This window comes from Heptranchias perlo, unplaced genomic scaffold (genome assembly GCF_035084215.1).
Source record: "Heptranchias perlo isolate sHepPer1 unplaced genomic scaffold, sHepPer1.hap1 HAP1_SCAFFOLD_358, whole genome shotgun sequence".
NCBI lineage: Eukaryota > Metazoa > Chordata > Chondrichthyes > Hexanchiformes > Hexanchidae > Heptranchias > Heptranchias perlo.
Window position 1 is genome coordinate 131,801 of NW_027139370.1, and position 20,243 is coordinate 152,043.

Consider the following 20,243-nt stretch of genomic DNA (forward strand, 5'->3'; position numbering starts at 1 on the left):
AAAATTAATTGGCACTTGGAAAAGTATGGGCTAATAAATGAAAGCTAGCATGGATTTGTTAAAGGAAAATCATGTTTGACTAACTTGATTGAGTTCTTTGATGAACTAACAGAGAGGGTTGATGTGTATATGGACTTTCAAAGTGCCACTTTTTAAAAAATTCATTCATGGAATGTGGGTGTCGCCAGCATTTGTTGCCCATCCCTAATTGCCCTTGAGAAGGTGGTGGTGAGCCGCCGCCTTGAACCGCTGCAGTCCGTGTGGTGAAGGTTCTCCCACAGTGCTGTTAGGAAGGGAGTTCCAGGATTTTGACCCAGCGACGATGAAGGAACGGCGATATATTTCTAAGTCGGGATGGTGTGTGACTTGGAGGGGAACATGCAGGTGGTGTTGTTCCCATGTGCCTGCTGCCCTTGTCCTTCTAGGTGGTAGAGGTCGCAGGTTTGGGAGGTGCTGTCGAAGAAGCCTTGGCGAGTTGCTGCAGTGCATCCTGTGGATGGTACACACTGCAGCCACGGTACGCTGGTGGTGAAGAGAGTGAATGTTCAAGGTGGTGGATGGGGTGCCAATCAAGTGGGCTGCTTTGTCCTGGATGGTGTCGAGCTTCTTGATTTGTTAAAGCTCATGGGATTAAAGGGACAGTGGCAGAATGGGTACACAATTAGCTAAGGAACAGAAAGCAGAGAATAGTGGTGAACGGTTGTTTCTCAGACTGGAGGGAAGTATATAGTGGTGTTCCCCAGGGGTCAGTATTAAAACCACTGTTCTTTTTGATATATATTAATGACCTTGACTTGGGTATAATGGGGGTATAATTTCAAAGTTTGTAGATGACATGAAAGTCAGAAATAGAGTAATCAATGTGGAGGACAGTAACGGACTTATGGAGGACATAGACAGACTGGTGAAATGGGCAGACATATGGCAGATAAAATTTAACACAGAGAAGTGTGAAGTGATACATTTTGGAAGGAAAAATGAGGAGAGGCAATATAAACTGAATAGTACAATTTTAAAGGGGTGCAGGAACAGAGAGACCTGGGGGTGTATGTTCACAAATCTTTGAAGGTGGCAGGATCAGGCTGTTAATAAAGCAGATGGGGTCCTGGGATTTAATAGTAGAGGCATAGAGCACAAAAGCAAGGAAGTTATGCTAAAACTTTATAAAACACTGGTTAGGCCTCAGCTGGAGTATTGTATTCAATTCTGGGCACCGCACTTTAGGAAGGATGTGAAGGCCTTAGAGAGGGTGCAGAGGAGATTTACTGGAATGATTACAGGGATGAGGGACGTCAGTTATGTGGAGAGACTGGAGAAGCTGGGGTTTTTCTCCTTGGAACAGAGACGGTTGAGAGGAGATTTAATGAGGTGTTTAAAATCATGAAGGGCTCAGATAAATTAAATAGAGAAACTGTTCCTATTGGCGGAAAGGTCGAGGACCAGAGGATACAGATTTAAGGTGATTGGCAAAAGAACCAAAGGCGACATGAGGAAAAACTACGGGGAGAGGGGCTCCCTATTAATCCCCGGGGAGAGGGGCTCCCTATTAATCCCCGGGGAGAGGGGCTCCCTATTAATCCCCGGGGAGAGGGGCTCCCTATTAATCCCCGGGGGGAGGGGCTCCCTATTAATCCCCGGGGAGAGGGGCTCCCTATTAATCCCCGGGGGGAGGGGCTCCCTATTAATCCCCGGGGGGGAGGGGCTCCCTATTAATCCCCGGGGAGAGGGGCTCCCTATTAATCCCCGGGGAGAGGGGCTCCCTATTAATCCCCGGGGAGAGGGGCTCCCTATTAATCCCCGGGGAGAGGGGCTCCCTATTAATCCCCGGGGGGAGGGGCTCCCTATTAATCCCCGGGGGGAGGGGCTCCCTAGTAATCCCCGGGGGGAGGGGCTCCCTAGTAATCCCCGGGGGGAGGGGCTCCCTAGTAATCCCCGGGGGGAGGGGCTCCCTAGTAATCCCCGGGGGGAGGGGCTCCCTAGTAATCCCCGGGGGGGAGGGGCTCCCTAGTAATCCCCGGGGGGGAGGGGCTCCCTATTAATCCCCGGGGGGGAGGGGCTCCCTAGTAATCCCCGGGGGGGAGGGGCTCCCTAGTAATCCCCGGGGGGAGGGGCTCCCTAGTAATCCCCGGGGGGAGGGGCTCCCTATTAATCCCCGGGGGGAGGGGCTCCCTAGTAATCCCCGGGGGGAGGGGCTCCCTAGTAATCCCCGGGGGGAGGGGCTCCCTATTAATCCCCGGGGGGAGGGGCTCCCTAGTAATCCCCGGGGGGAGGGGCTCCCTAGTAATCCCCGGGGGGAGGGGCTCCCTAGTAATCCCCGGGGGGGAGGGGCTCCCTAGTAATCCCCGGGGGGGAGGGGCTCCCTAGTAATCCCCGGGGGGAGGGGCTCCCTAGTAATCCCCGGGGGGGAGGGGCTCCCTAGTAATCCCCGGGGGGGAGGGGCTCCCTAGTAATCCCCGGGGGGGAGGGGCTCCCTAGTAATCCCCGGGGGGGAGGGGCTCCCTATTAATCCCCGGGGGGGAGGGGCTCCCTAGTAATCCCCGGGGGGGAGGGGCTCCCTAGTAATCCCCGGGGGGAGGGGCTCCCTAGTAATCCCCGGGGGGAGGGGCTCCCTAGTAATCCCCGGGGGGAGGGGCTCCCTAGTAATCCCCGGGGGGAGGGGCTCCCTATTAATCCCCGGGGGGAGGGGCTCCCTAGTAATCCCCGGGGGGAGGGGCTCCCTAGTAATCCCCGGGGGGAGGGGCTCCCTAGTAATCCCCGGGGGGAGGGGCTCCCTAGTAATCCCCGGGGGGGAGGGGCTCCCTAGTAATCCCCGGGGGGAGGGGCTCCCTAGTAATCCCCGGGGGGGAGGGGCTCCCTAGTAATCCCCGGGGGGGAGGGGCTCCCTAGTAATCCCCGGGGGGGAGGGGGTCCCTAGTAATCCCCGGGGGGAGGGGCTCCCTAGTAATCCCCGGGGGGGAGGGGCTCCCTAGTAATCCCCGGGGGGGAGGGGCTCCCTAGTAATCCCCGGGGGGGAGGGGCTCCCTATCAATCCCCGGGGGGGGAGGGGCTCCCTATCAATCCCCGGGGGGGAGGGGCTCCCTATCAATCCCCGGGGGGGGAGGGGCTCCCTATCAATCCCCGGGGGGGAGGGGCTCCCTATCAATCCCCGGGGGGGAGGGGCTCCCTATCAATCCCCGGGGGGGAGGGGCTCCCTATCAATCCCCGGGGGGGAGGGGCTCCCTATCAATCCCCGGGGGGGAGGGGCTCCCTATCAATCCCCGGGGGGGAGGGGCTCCCTATCAATCCCCGGGGGGGAGGGGCTCCCTATCAATCCCCGGGGGGGAGGGGCTCCCTATCAATCCCCGGGGGGGAGGGGCTCCCTATCAATCCCCGGGGGGGAGGGGCTCCCTATCAATCCCCGGGGGGGAGGGGCTCCCTATCAATCCCCGGGGGGGAGGGGCTCCCTATCAATCCCCGGGGGGGAGGGGCTCCCTATCAATCCCCGGGGGGGAGGGGCTCCCTCTCAATCCCCGGGGGGGAGGGGCTCCCTCTCAATCCCCGGGGGGGAGGGGCTCCCTCTCAATCCCCGGGGGGGAGGGGCTCCCTCTCAATCCCCGGGGGGGAGGGGCTCCCTCTCAATCCCCGGGGGGGAGGGGCTCCCTCTCAATCCCCGGGGGGGAGGGGCTCCCTATTAATCCACGGGGGGAGGGGTCACTCAGGCCTGGTGTTCACCCATTGACCACATCTCGTGTGGGCTTGTAATCTGGAGCTGTGGCTGCTGCTGATTATTTCCCTCTCCCTCTCCCGAGCCCACTTACTGGCCCAGCTGAGACCAGTATCTATGAACTGATCCGAGTCTGAACCTGGATCTTCTGCTCTTTAGACCACTTTACTCACAGGCCATTGGTTGAGGAAACATGCGATTGTCATAAAAAATAAATTATATCAAATTCATCCTCAATTGAGAGGTGGGTGAGAAATACTCATTCCCCGTAGGGGGAGGTAAACATTAGTCTCCCACCAGAGGTACTCCATGTCCTATTGCCAGTCCTGTGGAATCAAAGATTGTCAGGCAAAACTGTAATTGAACAGTGGGCGGCCTTTAAAGAGGAGATGGTCGGGTACAGTCTTGGTACATTCCCACGAAGCAGAAAGGTCGGACATCTAAAGCCAGAGCTCCCTGGATGACAAAAGAGATCGAGAGTAAGATGAAGCAGAAAAGGTGGGGCATGTGACAGATGTCAGGTTGATAACACAAGGGAGAACCAGGCAGAATATAGAAAGTTCAGAGGGGAAGTGAAAAAGGAAATAAGAGGTGCAAAGAGAGAGTCTGAGAATAGACTGGCGGCCAACATAAAAGAGAATCCAAAAGTCTCCTATAGGCATATAAATAGTAAACGGGTAGTAAGAGGAGGAGTGGGGCTGATTAAGGAGATCTACGCATACAGGCAGAGGGGATGGCCGAGGTACTAAATGAATACTTTGCATCTGTCTTTACCAAGGAAGAAGATGCTGCCAAAGTCACAGGAAAAGAGGAGGTAGTTGAGATACTGGATTGGCTAAAAATTGATAAAGAGAAGGTACTGGAAAGGCTGGCTGTACTTAAAGTAGATACGTTACCCGGTCCAGATGGGATGCATCCTAGGTTGCTGAGGGAAGTGAGGGTGTAAATGCTGAGGTACTGGCCATAATCTTCCAAACATCCGTAGATACGGGGTGGTGCCAGAGGACTGAAGAATTGCAAATGTTACACCCTTGTTCAAAAAAGGTGTAAGGATAAACCCAGCAACTACAGGCCAGTCAGTTTAATCTCAGTGGTGGGGCAACTTTTAGAAACGATAATCCGGGACAGAATTAAGTCACTTAGACTTGTGTGGATTGATTAGGGTAAGCAAGCACGGATTTGTTAAAGGCGAAAGACAAGGCTAAAGCGTTTGAAACCATCTTCAGCCAGAAGTGCCGAGTGGATGATCCATCTCGGCCTCCTCCCGCTATCCCCACCATCACAGAAGCCAGTCTTCAGCCAATTCGATTCACTCCACGTGATATCAAGAAATGGCTGAGTGCACTTGATACAGCAAAGGCTATGGGTCCCGACAACATCCCAGCTGTAGTGCTGAAGACTTGTGCTCCAGAACTAGCTGCGCCTCTAGCCAGTAGAGCTACAACACTTGCATCTCCCCGACAATGTGGAAAATTGCCCAGGTATGTCCTGGTCACAAAAAGCAGGACAAATCCAATCCGGCCAATTACCGCCCCATCAGTCTACTCTCAATCATCAGCAAAATGATGGAAGGTATCATCGACAGTGCTATCAAGCGGCACTTACTCACCAATAACCTGCTCACCGATGCTCAGTTTGGGTTCCGCCAGGACCACTCGGCTCCAGACCTCATTACAGCCTTGGTTCAAACATGGACAAAAGAGCTGAATTCCAGAGGTGAGGTGAGAGTGACTGCCCTTGACATCAAGGCAGCATTTCACCGAGTGTGGCAGCAAGGAGCCCTAGTAAAGTTGAAATCAATGGGAATCAGGGGGAAAACTCTCCAGTGCCTGGAGTCATACCTAGCACAAAGGAAGATGGTAGTGGTTGTTGGAGGCCAATCATCCCAGCCCCAGGACATTGCTGCAGGAGTTCCTCAGGGCAGTGTCCTCGGCCCAACCATCTTCAGCTGCTTCATCAATGACCTTCCCTCCATCATAAGGTCAGAAATGGGTTGTTCGCTGATGATTGCACGGTGTTCAGTTGCATTTGCCATCCCTCAAATAAGGAAGCAGTCCGAGCCCGCGTGCAGCAACACTTGGGCTCATAAGTGGCAACTAATATTTGTGCCAGTCAAGTGCCAGGCAATGACCATCTCCAACAAGAGAGAATCTAACCACCTCCCCATGACATTCAACGACATTACCATCGCCGAATCCCCCAACATCAACATCCTGGGGGATCACCATTGACCAGAAACTTAACTGGACCAGCCATATAAATACTGTGTCTACAAGAGCAGGTCAGAGGCTGGGTATTCTGCGGCGAGTGACTCATCTCCTGACTTCCCAAAGCCTTTCCACCATCTACAAGGCACAAGTCAGGAGTGTGATGGAATACTGTCCACTTGGATGAGTGCAGCTCCAACAACACTCAAGAAGCTCAACATCATCCAGGACAAAGCAGCCAATTTGATTGGCATCCCATCCACCACCCTAAACATTCACTCCCTTCACCACCGGCGCACCGTGGCTGCAGTGTGTACCATCCACAGGATGCACTGCAGCAACTCGCCAAGGCTTCTTCGACAGCACCTCCCAAACCCGTGACCTCTACCACCTAGAAGGACAAGGGCAGCAGGTACATGGGAACAACACCACCTGCACGTTCCCCTCCAAGTCTCACACCATCCCGACTTGGAAATATATCGCCGTTCCTTCATCATCGCTGGATCAAAATCCTGGAGCTCCCTTCCTAACAGCACTGTGGGAGAACCTTCATCACACGGACTGCAGCGGTTCAAGAAGGCAGCTCACCACCACCTTCTCAAGGGCAATTAGGGATGGGCAATAAATGCTGGCCTCGCCAGCAACGCCCACATCCCATGAACAAATAATAAAAAAAAGAAAAAATTGTGTTTAACTAACCTGATTGAGTTTTTTAATGAGGTAACAGAGAGGGTTGATGTGGTGTATGTGGACTTGCAAAAGGCGTTTGATAAAGTGCCACAAAATAGGCTTGTCATCAAAATTGAAGCCCATGGAATAAAAGGGGCAGTGGCAGCATGGATACGAAATTGGCTAAGTGACAGGAAACACAGTAGTGGTGAGCGGTTGTGTTTCAGACTGGAGGGAGGTGCACAGTGGTGTGTTCCCAGGGGTCGGTGCTGGGACCACTGCTTTTCTCGATATATATTAATGACTTGGACTTGGGTGTACAGGGCACAATTTCCAAATTTGCAGATGGCACAAACTTGGAAGGGTAGTGAACAGTGAGGAGGATAGTGATAGACTTCAAAAGGATATTGACAGGCTGGTGGAATGGGCAGACACGTGGTAGATGAAATTTAACACAGAGAAGTGCGAAGTGATACATTTCGGTAGGAAGAACGAGGAGGCTAAATAAACTAAAGGGTACAATTCTAAAGGGGGTGCAGGAATAGAGACACCTGGGGTTATATGTGCACAAATTGCTGAAGTGTGATGAGAAAGCGGTTAAAAAAGCATACGGGGTCCGGGGCTTTATAAATGAAGGCATAGAGTACAAAAGCAAGGAAGTCATGCTGAACCTTTATTAAACACTGGTTCAACCAGAACTGGAATATTGTGGCCAATTCTGGGCACCGCAATTTCGGAAGGATGTGAAGGTTTTAGAGGGTGCAAAAAAGATTTACTAGAATGGTTCCAGGGATGAGGGACTTCAGTTACGTGGATAGACTGGAGAAGCTGGGGTGGTTTTCCTTAGAACAGAGACGGTTGTGAGAAGATTTGATAGAAGTGTTCAAAATCATGAAGGATTTTGATAAAGTAAATAAAGAGAAACTGTTCCCATTGGTCGAAGGGCCAAGAACCAGAGGACACAGATTTAAGGTGATTGGCAAAAGAACCAATGGTGACATGAGGAAGAACTTTTTTTACACAGCGAGTGGTTAGGATCTGGAATGCACTGCCCGAGAGGGTGGTGGAGGCAGATTCAATCATGGCCTTCAAAAGGGAACTGGATAAGTTCTTGAAGGAAAAAAAATTGCAGGGCCGCGGGGGAGTGGGACTAGCTGAATTGCTCTTGCAGAGAGCCGGCATGGGTTCGATGGGCTGAATGGCTTCCTTCTGTGCTGTAACCATCCTATGATTCTATAACACCTTCAAACAACACTGGGCAAATACCTGGTTAGCGATGGGATTGTCGATTAAGAATCATAGAATCTTACAGCACAGAAGGAGGCCATTTGGCCCACCCTGCCTGTGCCAGCTCTTTGAAAGAGCAATGCAATTAGTCCCACTCCCCTGCTGTTTCCCCGTAGCTGTGCAGATTTTTACTTTGCAAGCATTTCCTTTTAAAAATTATTATTGGATCTGCTTCCATCACCCTTTCAGGCAGTGCATTCCAGATCATTGCAACTCGCTGCGTAAAACAATTTTCCTCATTTCCAGCCTGGATTTTTTTCCAATTATCCTAAATCCATGTCCTCTGCCAGTGGAAACAGTTTCTCCTTATGTACTCTATCAAAACACTATGATTTTGAACATCTCTATTAAATCTCTCCTTAACCTCCTCTGTTCTAAGGAGAACAACCCCAGCTTCTCCAATCTCTCCACATAACTGAAGTCCCTCATCCCTGGTTTCATTCTAATAAATCTCCTCTGCACCCTTTCTAAGGCCTTGACATCCTTCCTAAAGTGTGGTGCCCAGAATTGGCCACAATACTCCAGCTGGGGCCTAACCAGTGATTTATAAAGATGCTACCCTGGCCGGCGTCCCACCTTGCACCCTCTATAAACTTGAACTGACCCAAAACTCTTCTGCCTATGTCCTAACTCGCACTAAGTTCCGTTCACCCATCACTCCTGTGCTCGCTGACCTACATTGGCTCCCGGTCCTGCATGCTTCTATTTTAAAATTCTCATACCCCTGTTCAAATCCCTCCATGGCCTCGCCCCTCCTTATCTCTGTAACCTCCTCCAGCCCTGCGACTCTCCGAGATCACTGCGCTCCTCCAATTCTGGCCTCTTGCGCATCCCCAATTTTAATCACTCCGCCATTGGTGGCCATGCTTTCAGCTGCCTAGACCCTAAGGTTGGGAATTCCCTCCCTAAACCTCTCCACTTCTCCACCTCTCTCTCCTTTGAGAAGCTCCCTAAAACCCACCTCTTTGGCCAAGCTTTTGGTCACCTGTCCAAATGTTTCATGATGTGGCTCGTTGTCAAATTTTGTGTGCTAATCGCTCCTATGAAGCGTGTTGGGACATTTTACTACGTTAAAGGCGCTATATAAATGCAAGTTATATAACGCCTTTCACAACTTCAGGATGTCCCAAAGTGCTTTCCAGCCAATAAAGTAGTTTGTTGAAGTATAGTCCCTGTTGTAGCGTAGGGAGACGGACTGGACCACGTCACTCTCATTCCGTGATCTTCCACAGTGGTCTCCATTGCTATGAGACCTGCTTTGGGTCAGTCACAGTGAGACGGCTTTTCCTCAGACTAGCAGGGGCACAAAGCTCCTCGTAAATTCTTCTTTTTAAATTTTTATTTGGGGCCCATCGGAGTTGCACTGCAGCCTCGTTATCACCATGGACACGAGACCTCGTGGGGGGGAGGGGAGAGGATGGAGGGGGAGAAGAGGGTCGGAGGGAGGCTCCATGGTAAAGCACCTGACACTGAGAGGTTGGGGTGGGTTTGAAGCTCAGTCACAGATCCAGTACCTTGAATGGTGCCGGTCTCCAGGGTGATGCTGGCGACTGGAGCCTAGAGGAGTGGACGTGTCACTGGCGTCTCCTTCTACTCAGGCCTTGCATGGCATATGTATTGACCATTGGAATGGTCAGACCTGGACAGAGCGGAGTGATTGACCCAGTGCTCTGAGCTGGTCGGAACATTAGGAGCAGTAGTAGGCCATTCAGCCCCTCGAGCCTGCTCCGCCATTCTATCAGACCGTGGTAGGCCGTCCGGCTTCAACTGGTTGAATTCTAGGAGTCCTGGCATTGGCTCTTGGGGCCCCAAAGCCTCGGCTCTTACCAATGGGCACCAAAGCTCTCTGGGCTTTGGCAAGTGGGGTGTGTCCCTAGGGGGAGAGGCTGCGCACTCCATGTCGGGCAAACAGAAACTCTTTTAACTGTGTGGACTTCTCCGGGAGACTGCGACCATGAACTCACACACCCAGCTGACCAAACAGTAATAGACGAGTCAGGGAGGACGTTGAGTTCTTCTGCTGTTATATAACCTATTCTGCTCCATCCCCAAGACCGCCTACTTCCACCTCCGTAACATCGCCCGTCTCCGCCCCTGCCTCGGCCCACCTGCTGCTGAAACTCTCATCCGTGCCTGTGTTACCTCCAGACTGGACTATTCCAATGCTCTCCTGGCCGGCCTCCATAAACTTGAACTCAACCAAACTCTGCTGCCCGTATCCTAACTTGCACCAAGTCCCGTTCTCCCATCACCCCTGTGCTCGCTGACCTACATTGGCTCCCTGTCTGGCAATGCCTCGATTTTAAAATTCTCATCCTTGTTTTCAAATCCCTCCATGGTCTTATCCCCTCCCTATCTCAGTAACCTCCTCCAGCCCTACAACCCTCTGAGATCTCTGCGCTCCTCCAATTCTGGCCTCTTACGCATCCCCAATTTTTAATCACTCATCCTTTGGCGGCCGTGCCTTCAGCTGCCTAGACCCTAAGCTCTGGAATTAGTCATGGGAGTGGGGGTGGTTGGAAGGGGAGGGGGTTGTAGGAAGATAAAGAGTGAAGGATGTGATGGTGGGAGGGAGGGAAACACAAGTGATTGGGGTGGAGATGGGAAGGAAACAGTTGAGGGCCACATTTTCCCTGTAGGCCTCACCTCAAATGCAATGGGCAGGTGTTGCTGGCTCTTTCAGTCACCGCACTACGCCACCAACCACCTCCCATCCAAAAGGAAAGGGAAGAAAGATAGAAGGAGAATCAGGAGAGAGAAGCAAAAAGAGGGGTCAGCCTCGATTTTAAAATTCTCATCCTTGTTTTCAAATCCCTCCATGTTCTTGCCCCCTCCCTATCTCTGTAACCTCCTCCATCCCTACAACCCTCCGAGACCTCTGCACCCCTTCATGCATCCCTGATTCCCTCCCTAAACCTCTCTGCTCCTTTAAGATGCTCCTTAACATCTACATTTGACCAAGCTTTTGGTCCCCTGTCCTGTGTTTGATAATCGCTCCCGAGAAGCATCTTGGGACATTTTACTATGTTAAAGGCGCTATATAAATGCAAGTTGTTGTTAAGTAAGCTCCACTTAGGCTCTTCAGCTCCAGTAATGTTTTATCCGTAAGTAACAGCTCCTGGGGCCCAGCGTCGTAACTAGTTGTTATTTAGCAAATTCGTGCCAATACACGAATTGCAAGAAACATCCAATTGAAACGACGTGTTTCTTGTGTGAGACTCAACTTCGTCATCTCAGATTGTCCCAACCACTAACTTGACCAGGGGAAGCTGGATAAACACATGAGGGAGAAAGGAATAGAAGGATATGTTGATAGGGTGAGATGATGTAGGGGTGGGAGGAGGCTCGTGTGGTGCACAAACACCAGCATGGACCAGTTGGGCCGAATGGCCTGTTTCTGTGCTGTACTTTTGGTGTAATTCTACCAGTACTGCGCCCTAGGGATGCTCGGCCTTAAATGTTGTCCCCAAGTCTCCCAAAAACAGAATCTATACGTAGGCCACGAGTGTCTGCCACGGTGCAAATGGGCCGAGAATGGAAATATCTCAGGCCCCACCACTGCACTGAATCTCGGGCCTTTCAAGCCTCACTCAAAGAAGCCTCATATGTTTTGCTGTAAGAATGTCACCTGTTTATATGTACCTCACTCTTAAACCAGAAAATGTGTCCACTTGTTGGGGAGTGCAAAACTAGGGGCCATAAATATAAGGCAGTCGCTAATAAATCCAATCGGGAATTCAGGAGAAACTTCTTTACCCAGAGAGTGGTTAGAATGTGGAATGCACTATAAATTAGGGAGGGAGGGGAGGGTATAGTTAAGGCTGAGGTGACAAAATACAGGAAGACATTAATAAACTTGCAGAATGGGCGTGCAATTGGCAAATGAATTTCAATATAAATAAGTGTGAGGTGGTACATTTTGGTAGGAAGAATAAGGGGGCCACATACTGCTTGGATAATAAGAGTTTAAATGGGGTAGAGGAGCAGAGGGATCTGGGGGTACAGATACACAAATCACTAAAAGTAGCGACACGGGTTAATAAGGTCATAAAAAAGGCAAACCAAGCACTGGGGTTCATTTCTAGAGGGATAGAGTTGAAAACCATAGAAGTTATGTTAAACTTTTATAAAACCTTGGTTAGATCACACTTGGAGTACTGTGAACAGTTCTGGTCTCCATATTATAAAAAGGATGTAGAGGCACTGGAGAAGGTGCAAAAAAGATTTACTAGCATGATACCAGAGCTGAGAGGTTATACCAAATCGGGAAAGATTGAACAGGCTGGGGCTCTTCTCTAGAAAAGGGAAGACTGAGAGGTGACCTGATAGAGGACTTCAAGATTATGAAAGGATTTGACAGGGTGGATGTAGAGAAGATGTTTCCACTTGCAGGGGAGACCAGAACTAGGGGCCATTAATATAAGATAGTCACTAATAAATCTAATAGGGAATTTAGGAGAAACTTCTTTAACCAGAGAGTGGTTAGAATGTGGAACTCGCTCCCACAACGAATAGTTGAGGCGACTAGCATAGACGCGTTTAAGAGGAAGCTAGATAAACACATGAGAGAGAAAGGAATAGAAGGATATGGTGATAGGGTTAGATGAAGTAGGGTGGGAGCAGGCTCGTGTGGAGCAGAAACACCGGCATGGACGTATTGGGCCGAATGGCCTGTTTCTGTGCTGTATAATTCTATGTAATTCGATGTATATATAATCCCAGCTGAATATGTGTGAACGGGTCTGTGATCTCTCTCACTCTTTTTGACCAGAAATCTCACTCCTAATGTTCATCGGTGTTGAAGGCTCTTGAGATAATCCTGGTGACGACACTGAGTACCTAGCCAGATCAGACCCCGTCTCAACCATCCATATCTACGTGCAGCCACTGCTTCGATAAGGTAATGTAATTTATCCCGTCTCGACTCAGCATTGTCAGAGGGATAGCCAGATCCTGCAATTGCGAGTAAAATGGTTGCTGGGTGATCCCAAGTGACCCACACCCGGTCTGCACTGCTCCCATCATCGCCCTCGCACTCCCACATTGGTCGTCTGACACGTCCATCCTCGTGACGTCCTGCCCCCGCACTGCCACCATTGGTCGCCCGGCACACCCATACTCATGACGTCCTGCCCCCGCACTGCCACCATTGGTCGCCCAACACGTCCATCCTCACGATGCCCCGCCTTCCCACGGCCAATCAGGAAGCGAGCAGATTCTCCGTTACCCGATTGGATGATTCTTGACTATCAGCCTTTCCTCCCCCATCTCCAATCGTCTTATAATTAAATAAACGAAAGTGTTCAAGAAATATAACAAAAAAAAACACCCAATTTTGTTTGATGCCCCTCTGATTTTTCTCCCAGTTGCTCCCAGCAGTGTCCTGGAGATTAATCTTCAATTCCTGGAGCCTGTCGCTCGTCCCTTCCCCGCTCTGGTCCAGATGTGACTCCAGTCCGACACGGTGTGCTTGACTCTTCATGACCTCAGGGGGAACCAGGGATGGGCAGTCGACGCAGCCTTGGCCTTATGCCAGGACCAAATATGAACAAACTCTCCTGCCTGGGGGCGGGATGGATGTTTTCTCAGGGTCAGTCTGGGCCGTGATTCCGACCCGTCACCCTGGTTTCATACTCGGCTGACACTAAGTGTGTAATAGGCCAACGTAGAAATACACGGAGGATAGGACAGGGAAACAGGCCATCCGGCCCAAACAGTTGGTGTCGCATTTACACCTCACCCCCATGCCAGCACATATACCCACCACGCTCCCATTAACTCTTTGTCCCCTCCACCCCCCCCAGTCCCTGGTCCTCCGCCCCATCCCCTCCCCCCAGTCATCCGCCCCCCCCCGGCTTGTTTGACGTGCTCCGGTCCCTGTACCTGGTCTGACTTGGTGTGGTTTCCCCCGCAGTTGCTGCGATCCTTTGTGCGTGGGAGTGGCCTGTCTCCGCTCGGTGGCCGTTTGAAGTGTCCCGCCGACGGGCGAGGTCATGTCCCAAGCGACTGGGTTCCGAGTGGGCGCCGAGTTCTCCTCGTACAGCGAGCTCCACCGGGAGTACCGGCGGTACCAGAAGGACTACGCGGTCCAACTGTGGACCAGACACTCGCGGACCATCGAGGCCCAGAGGAGGAGGGCACCCAAACGGCCCATGAACGACGCGCTGAAGTTCGCTGAGATTGACTACGCCTGCATCCACGGCGGCAAGTTATTCAAGACCAAAGGTTCCGGGAAGCGGCCGATCCAGAGGTGAGAACGTAGCTGCCTTGTGGTGGATGGTGGGAACGTCCAAGGTCACGTCCTCCGCTCCCCTCATTGCCTCGGTTAGTGACGGCAGTGGGTAACTGAACCGTACAGAGCAGGGGAGTGGGACTCATTCGATAGCTCTTTCAAAGAACCCGGCACGGGCACGATGGGCCGAACGGCCTCCTCCTGTGCTGTTATCATTCCAAGATGCTATGAGTGCCAGTACGGGGCTCTGTCATGGGCCTCAGTCCCCTCCGCCCGGCCATGGAGGAGGAAACCGAACCGAAATTCCACCCTGGATCAGCCGTGGCTCAGTGGGCAGCACTCTCGCCTCGGGGTCAGAAGGTCATGGGTTCAGTTCCCACTCCAGAAACTTGAGCACAAAATCTAGGCTGACACTCCAATGCAGTACTGAGGGAGCACTGCACTGTCGGACGGTCAGTACTGAGGGAGTGCTGCACTGTCGGACGGTCAGTACTGAGGGAGTGCTGCACTGTCGGAGGGTCAGTACTGAGGGAGTGCTGCACTGTCGGAGGGTCAGTACTGAGGGAGTGCTGCACTGAGAGAGTGCTGCACTGTCGGAGGGGCAGTACTGAGGGAGTGCTGCACTGTCGGACAGTCAGTACTGAGAGTGCTGCACTGTCGGACGGTCAGTACTGAGGGAGTGCTGCACTGTCGGACGGTCAGTACTGAGGGAGTGCTGCACTGTCGGACGGTCAGTACTGAGAGAGTGCTGCACTGTCGGACGGTCAGTACTGAGGGAGCGCTGCACTGACAGACGGTCAGTACTGAGGGAGTGCTGCACTGTCGGACGGTCAGTACTGAGAGAGTGCTGCACTGTCGGACGGTCAGTACTGAGGGAGTGCTGCACTGAGAGAGTGCTGCACTGTCGGAAGGTCAGTACTGAGGGAGTGCTGCACTGTCGGACGGCCAGTACTGAGAGAGTGCTGCACTGTCGGATGGTCAGTACTGAGAGAGTGCTGCACTGTCGGATGGTCAGTACTGAGGGAGTGCTGCACTGTTGGACGGCCAGTACTGAGAGAGTGCTGCACTGTCGGACGGTCAGTACTGAGGGAGTGCTGCCCTGTCGGACGGTCAGTACTGAGGGAGTGCTGCCCTGTCGGACGGTCAGTACTGAGGGAGCGCTGCCCTGTCGGACGGTCAGTACTGAGGGAGTGCTGCACTGTTGTAGTGCCGTTTTTCGGATGAGACATTAAACTGAGGCCCTCTTAGGTGGATGTAAAAGATCCCATGGCACTATTTAGAAGTAGAGCAGGGGAGTTCTCCCCGGTGTCCTGGCCAATATTTATCCCTCAACCAACATTACTAAAACAGGTGATCTGGTCATTATCACATTGCTGTTTTTGGGATCTTGCTGTGCGCAAATTGGCTGCCGCATTTCCTACATTACAACAGTGACTTGAAAAGCAATTCACTGGCTTTGTAGCGCCTTGGGGCGTCCTGAGGTAGTGAAAGGCGCTATATAAATGCAGGTTCTTTCTTTCACTCCTGCTGATCAGTGCATGTGTAAATGTGCGCGTACACATGGGATTGGATTTGTCTACGATGCCCTCTCCCGTGGGCTGCCGACACTCGCTGTCTGTGATCACACGTGGAATGTGGGCACTTGTGGAACCTGTGGCACAGTGGAAATCGGTGCTTTTAGGAGATTTGGGGGGGTGGGGGAGGGAATAAAGAGAAAATAAACTTGCAAGTGTGAGTAAGCTTGCATTGCAAACGATCACACATAAAAGAATCTTTCTCTGGGAACCCTGCGCGGCTGTGAAGGGAGATCAAAGCTGGGCTCCCGTCAATCTAGTGACACGATGTTGCTCGTTGTCTGTTTCAGAACCAACAAGATGAAGTGCCCCTGTGTTATTAAACTCCGCCTCACCGCTGATGGGGACAAGTTTGTGGTGAAAGAGATGAACGAATCCCATAACCACACAGTACAGCAGGTAAAACCAGTGCACAGATACCGGCCGGTGTAGAAATCTCTGCTCCGTCGCTGCTGCGCATTGTCCGGCCCAGGATCGAACGCCCCCACCTCTCGCTCGCCCGCCCCCTCCCCCCTTCGTTCGCCCCCTCCCCCACTCGCTCGCCCCCCCACCTCTCGCTCGCCCCTCCCCCCCCTCCCGCTTGCCCCTCCCACCTCTGCATTGCCTGTGTACACACATGGCTCCTGCCCTGCTCTCGGCTTGTACAGTGTAACTGTTTCAGGAGTGTCCGCATTCTTGTTTTAAAGGAGCTTTTGAGCAAGTTGAAGTAGTGCCTGGAATATAGTACAGTTATAAGGGGGTGCAGGAACAGAGAGACCTGGGGGTGCACATTCAAAAATCTTTAAAGGTGGCAGGACAAGTCGAGAAGGCTGTTAAAAAAGCATATGGGATCCTGGGCTTTATTAATAGAGGCATAGAGTACAAAAGTAAGGAAGCTATGATTATCTTTTATAAATGACTGATTAGGCCTCAGCTGGAGTATTGTGTCCAATTCTGGGCTCCACACTTTAGGAAGGATGTGAAGGCCTTAGAGAGGGAGCAGAGGAGATTTACTGGAATGGTTCCAGGGATGAGGGACTTCAGTTATGTGGAGAGACTGGAGAAGCTGGGATTGTTCTCCTTAGAGCAGAGAAGGTTAAGGGGAGATTTGATCGAGGTGTTCAAAATCATGAACAGTTTTGACAGAGTAAATAAGGAGAAACTTTCCAGTGGCAGAAGGGTCGGTAACCAGAGGACACAGATTTAAGGTGGTCGGCAAAAGAACCAGAGGCAACATGAGGAGAATTTTTTTTAACGCAGTGAGTTGTTCTGATCTGGAATGCGCTGCCTGAAAGGGCGGTGGAAGCAGATTCAGTAGTAACTTACGAAAGGGAATTGGATAAATACTTGAAGGAGAGAAAATTTGCAGGACTACGGGAAAAGAGTAGGGGGAGTGAGACTAATTGGATAGCTCTTTCAAAGAGGTGGCACAGGCACGATGGGCTGAATGGCCTCCTGTACTGTATCATTCTATGAACATCCTGAACAGTTTGTAAAGCCCGGCCCGGACTTATACTCCATGTGGAGTCGGACGGCCTGTTCTCTCTGAGGTCAGGTCGGGCTGCTGTATTGAACATCCTGTTTAAAGCCAGCCCTGAACGACTGACATTGAAACTGCTGCTGTACAGCGAGGTTAGTTGAGCTGTGGTTTTATATTTTGGGTGTTGGTTGAGAGAGGAACGTTGGCCAGGACGCTGGGAGAACTCCCTACTCTTCAACCACGGTGTCGTGGGATCGTTAACGTTCCTTCTGCCAAAACACCGGCACAGGTTAGTTTAATGCTCCGTCTGAAGGACAGCACCTCCAGCGATGCAGCACTCCCCCAGTACTGCACTGGAGCATCAGCCCAGACTGTGGGCTCACACCCCTGACCAAATCTCTCCCGATCCAGAGGTGACGGCGCGATCAACCGAGCCAAACTGACATCAGATGACTGGTTGTCCTGTGACCGGGCATGTTACTAACTGGTCCCAGCCTTCACATGGAGGCCCATTCTTCAGCCTCTATTTTACTAGCCCTTCTCCCCAAAGGCACAGACTCATTGACTACCGTTTTACCGTGACAGCATTCCAGCCGCCCTGCGCCTTAAGTGTGAGTCCGGCCGCCCCGCGCCTTAAGTGTGAGTCCGGGCGCCCCGCGCCTTAAGTGTGAGTCCGGGCGCCCCGCGCCTTAAGTGTGAGTCCGGGCGCCCCGCGCTTTAAGTGTGAGTCCGGCTGCCCCGCGCCTTAAGTGTGAGTCCGGCCGCCCCGCGCTTTAAGTGTGAGTCCGGCCGCCCCGCGCTTTAAGTGTGAGTCGGGCCGACCCGCGCTTTAAGTGTGAGTCCGGCCGCCCCGCGCTTTAAGTGTGAGTCCGGCCGCCCCGCGCTTTAAGTGTGAGTCCGGCCGCCCCGCGCTTTAAGTGTGAGTCCGGCCGCCCCGCGCTTTAAGTGTGAGTCCGGCCGCCCCGCGCTTTAAGTGTGAGTCCGGCCGCCCCGCGCTTTAAGTGTGAGTCCGGCCGCTCCGCGCTTTAAGTGTGAGTCCGGCCGCCCCGCGCTTTAAGTGTGAGTCCGGCCGCCCCGCGCTTTAAGTGTGAGTCCGGCCGCCCCGCGCTTTAAGTGTGAGTGCGGCCGCCCCGCGCTTTAAGTGTGAGTCCGGCCGCCCCGCGCTTTAAGTGTGAGTCCGGCCGCCCCGCGCTTTAAGTGTGAGTCCGGCCGCCCCGCGCCTTAAGTGTGAGTCCGGCCGCCCCGCGCCTTAAGTGTGAGTCCGGCCGCCCCGCGCTTTAAGTGTGAGTCCGGCCGCCCCGCGCCTTAAGTGTGAGTCCGGCCGCCCCGCGCCTTAAGTGTGAGTCCGGCCGCCCCGCGCTTTAAGTGTGAGTCCGGCCGCCCCGCGCTTTAAGTGTGAGTCCGGCCGCCCCGCGCTTTAAGTGTGAGTCCGGCCGCCCCGCGCTTTAAGTGTGAGTCCGGCCGCCCCGCGCTTTAAGTGTGAGTCCGGCCGCCCCGCGCTTTAAGTGTGAGTCCGGCCGCCCCGCGCTTTAAGTGTGAGTCCGGCCGCCCCGCGCTTTAAGTGTGAGTCCGGCCGCCCCGCGCTTTAAGTGTGAGTCCGGCCGCCCCGCGCTTTAAGTGTGAGTCCGGCCGCCCCGCGCTTTAAGTGTGAGTCTGTCGTCATTTTGACAATTTGACGCGTGATGCCAGAGTGTGACCGACGTGTGCAAAATGCAGTATTTTCATATTTGAAAGACTTGTGCAGAGAGCGCAATTCCTGCGAGCGTCACTTTTGACGTGCCGGGCGTGGCCCACCCCCCCTTAGCAGCGTGCCCCCCCCCCCTTAGCGGCGGGCCGTCCCCCCCCTTAGTGGCGGCCCCCCCCCAATCCCCTCCTTTGTGGCGCTCCCTTTTGTAAGAGATGATCTCCGCCCCAGCCAGGAACAGGTCCAGCTCTCACTTGAAGGAATCCGGTGAATCGGCCTCCACCGCGCGAGGGGGCAGCCTGTTCCAGAGGCCCACTGTTCCCCGGGAAAAGAACCACCTCCTGACATCTAACCTCGATCTGGCCTCTCATAACTTCAAATTGTGACTCCTGGTCCTCCCTAAAGTATTTAATTGGAACAAACTGTCAACAGGAACATAAGGTGCGAGTCTGGCTCAGTTCGAGGCGAATGGTAAAGTAAGCCCTCTCTGTGTAAGGTGTTCCCTTCCCTTCCGCCTTACACCGGATCTTGGACCTCGGAATTACAAGAACAAAATTACACCTGATAAACAGGCTTTGTCTCAACCCAAACTCGTTAGTTTATTGGACCAACAAAACCCCAGTATAAACCCAGTATAAACCCTTCTATGATTTGACTGAAACTTACCATCACCCATGCGGCTAGTCGTTACCGATGCTGATCGTAGGTCTGGACCTGGAAATGACCGGTTCCCTTGACTGCAGCCTCCGTAGTGCAAACCCCTTAGTGATTTGCCCGAAACTTACAATCACCCACGTGGCTGGGCGTTACCGATGTTGATTGTAGGCTGGATCTGGAGGTGACTGGTCTCTGTCCGTCTTCACCTGACTGCAGCCTCCACGTGCTGCTGTTGTACCTTCTTATAGTGTTCCAGTCATGCAAACCCCTACCTGGGCCTCATCCGTGGTTTCAGCTCTCAATCTGTTGGATTGCTTGACATTCACACCTTTTCATCTGGGCATCTCGGTGATTCAAAACTCCTTAGTTGTGCAGAGCTGTGAGGTTGAGAGACAACTCCTTATCTCTTCCCCCACTACCTGCACAGTATCAGGACAATGCGGAATTCCTCATTGTGATGGGCACTTGGCTCACAGCATTGTTTAGGTGTGAAAGGCCTTCCGTTCTTGTCTGAGAGTGAGCATGACTCAGAGGCTCAGTTTCATTGTACGGCGTCGTTTTTTGATGTAAATGAGTCTCTGAAACTGGTCATGGGCTGGAGTCTCTTTGACTGGCAACTGGGGTTAACTATTTCATATCTCACAGCCTGTTTCATGTCTTGCAGTTTTACAGTGTTTTTACAGTATTTTCCACATTTGTAGTCTTACATCTGGTCAATTTGAGCTTAGACTGGCTTTTATTATCGGTGTGTGTGCGACGGAGAAACTTCCA

The 20,243-nt window shown here is 52.7% G+C and overlaps 1 protein-coding gene across 5 annotated transcripts in view; it reads left to right on the forward strand.

The window, feature by feature from the left end:
- Window positions 1-20,243, forward strand: part of LOC137311560 (zinc finger SWIM domain-containing protein 1-like) — a 69,878-nt gene that overhangs the window by 13,560 nt on the left and 36,075 nt on the right. For all 5 annotated transcript variants that reach the window (XM_067978686.1, XM_067978685.1, XM_067978688.1 and 2 more), the window contains exons 2-4: window positions 12,638-12,766; window positions 13,781-14,116; window positions 15,963-16,071. In XM_067978686.1, the coding sequence (XP_067834787.1) occupies window positions 13,860-14,116; window positions 15,963-16,071 (366 nt within the window). In that variant the 5' untranslated portion in view covers window positions 12,638-12,766; window positions 13,781-13,859. The remainder of the gene's footprint in view (window positions 1-12,637; window positions 12,767-13,780; window positions 14,117-15,962; window positions 16,072-20,243) is intronic.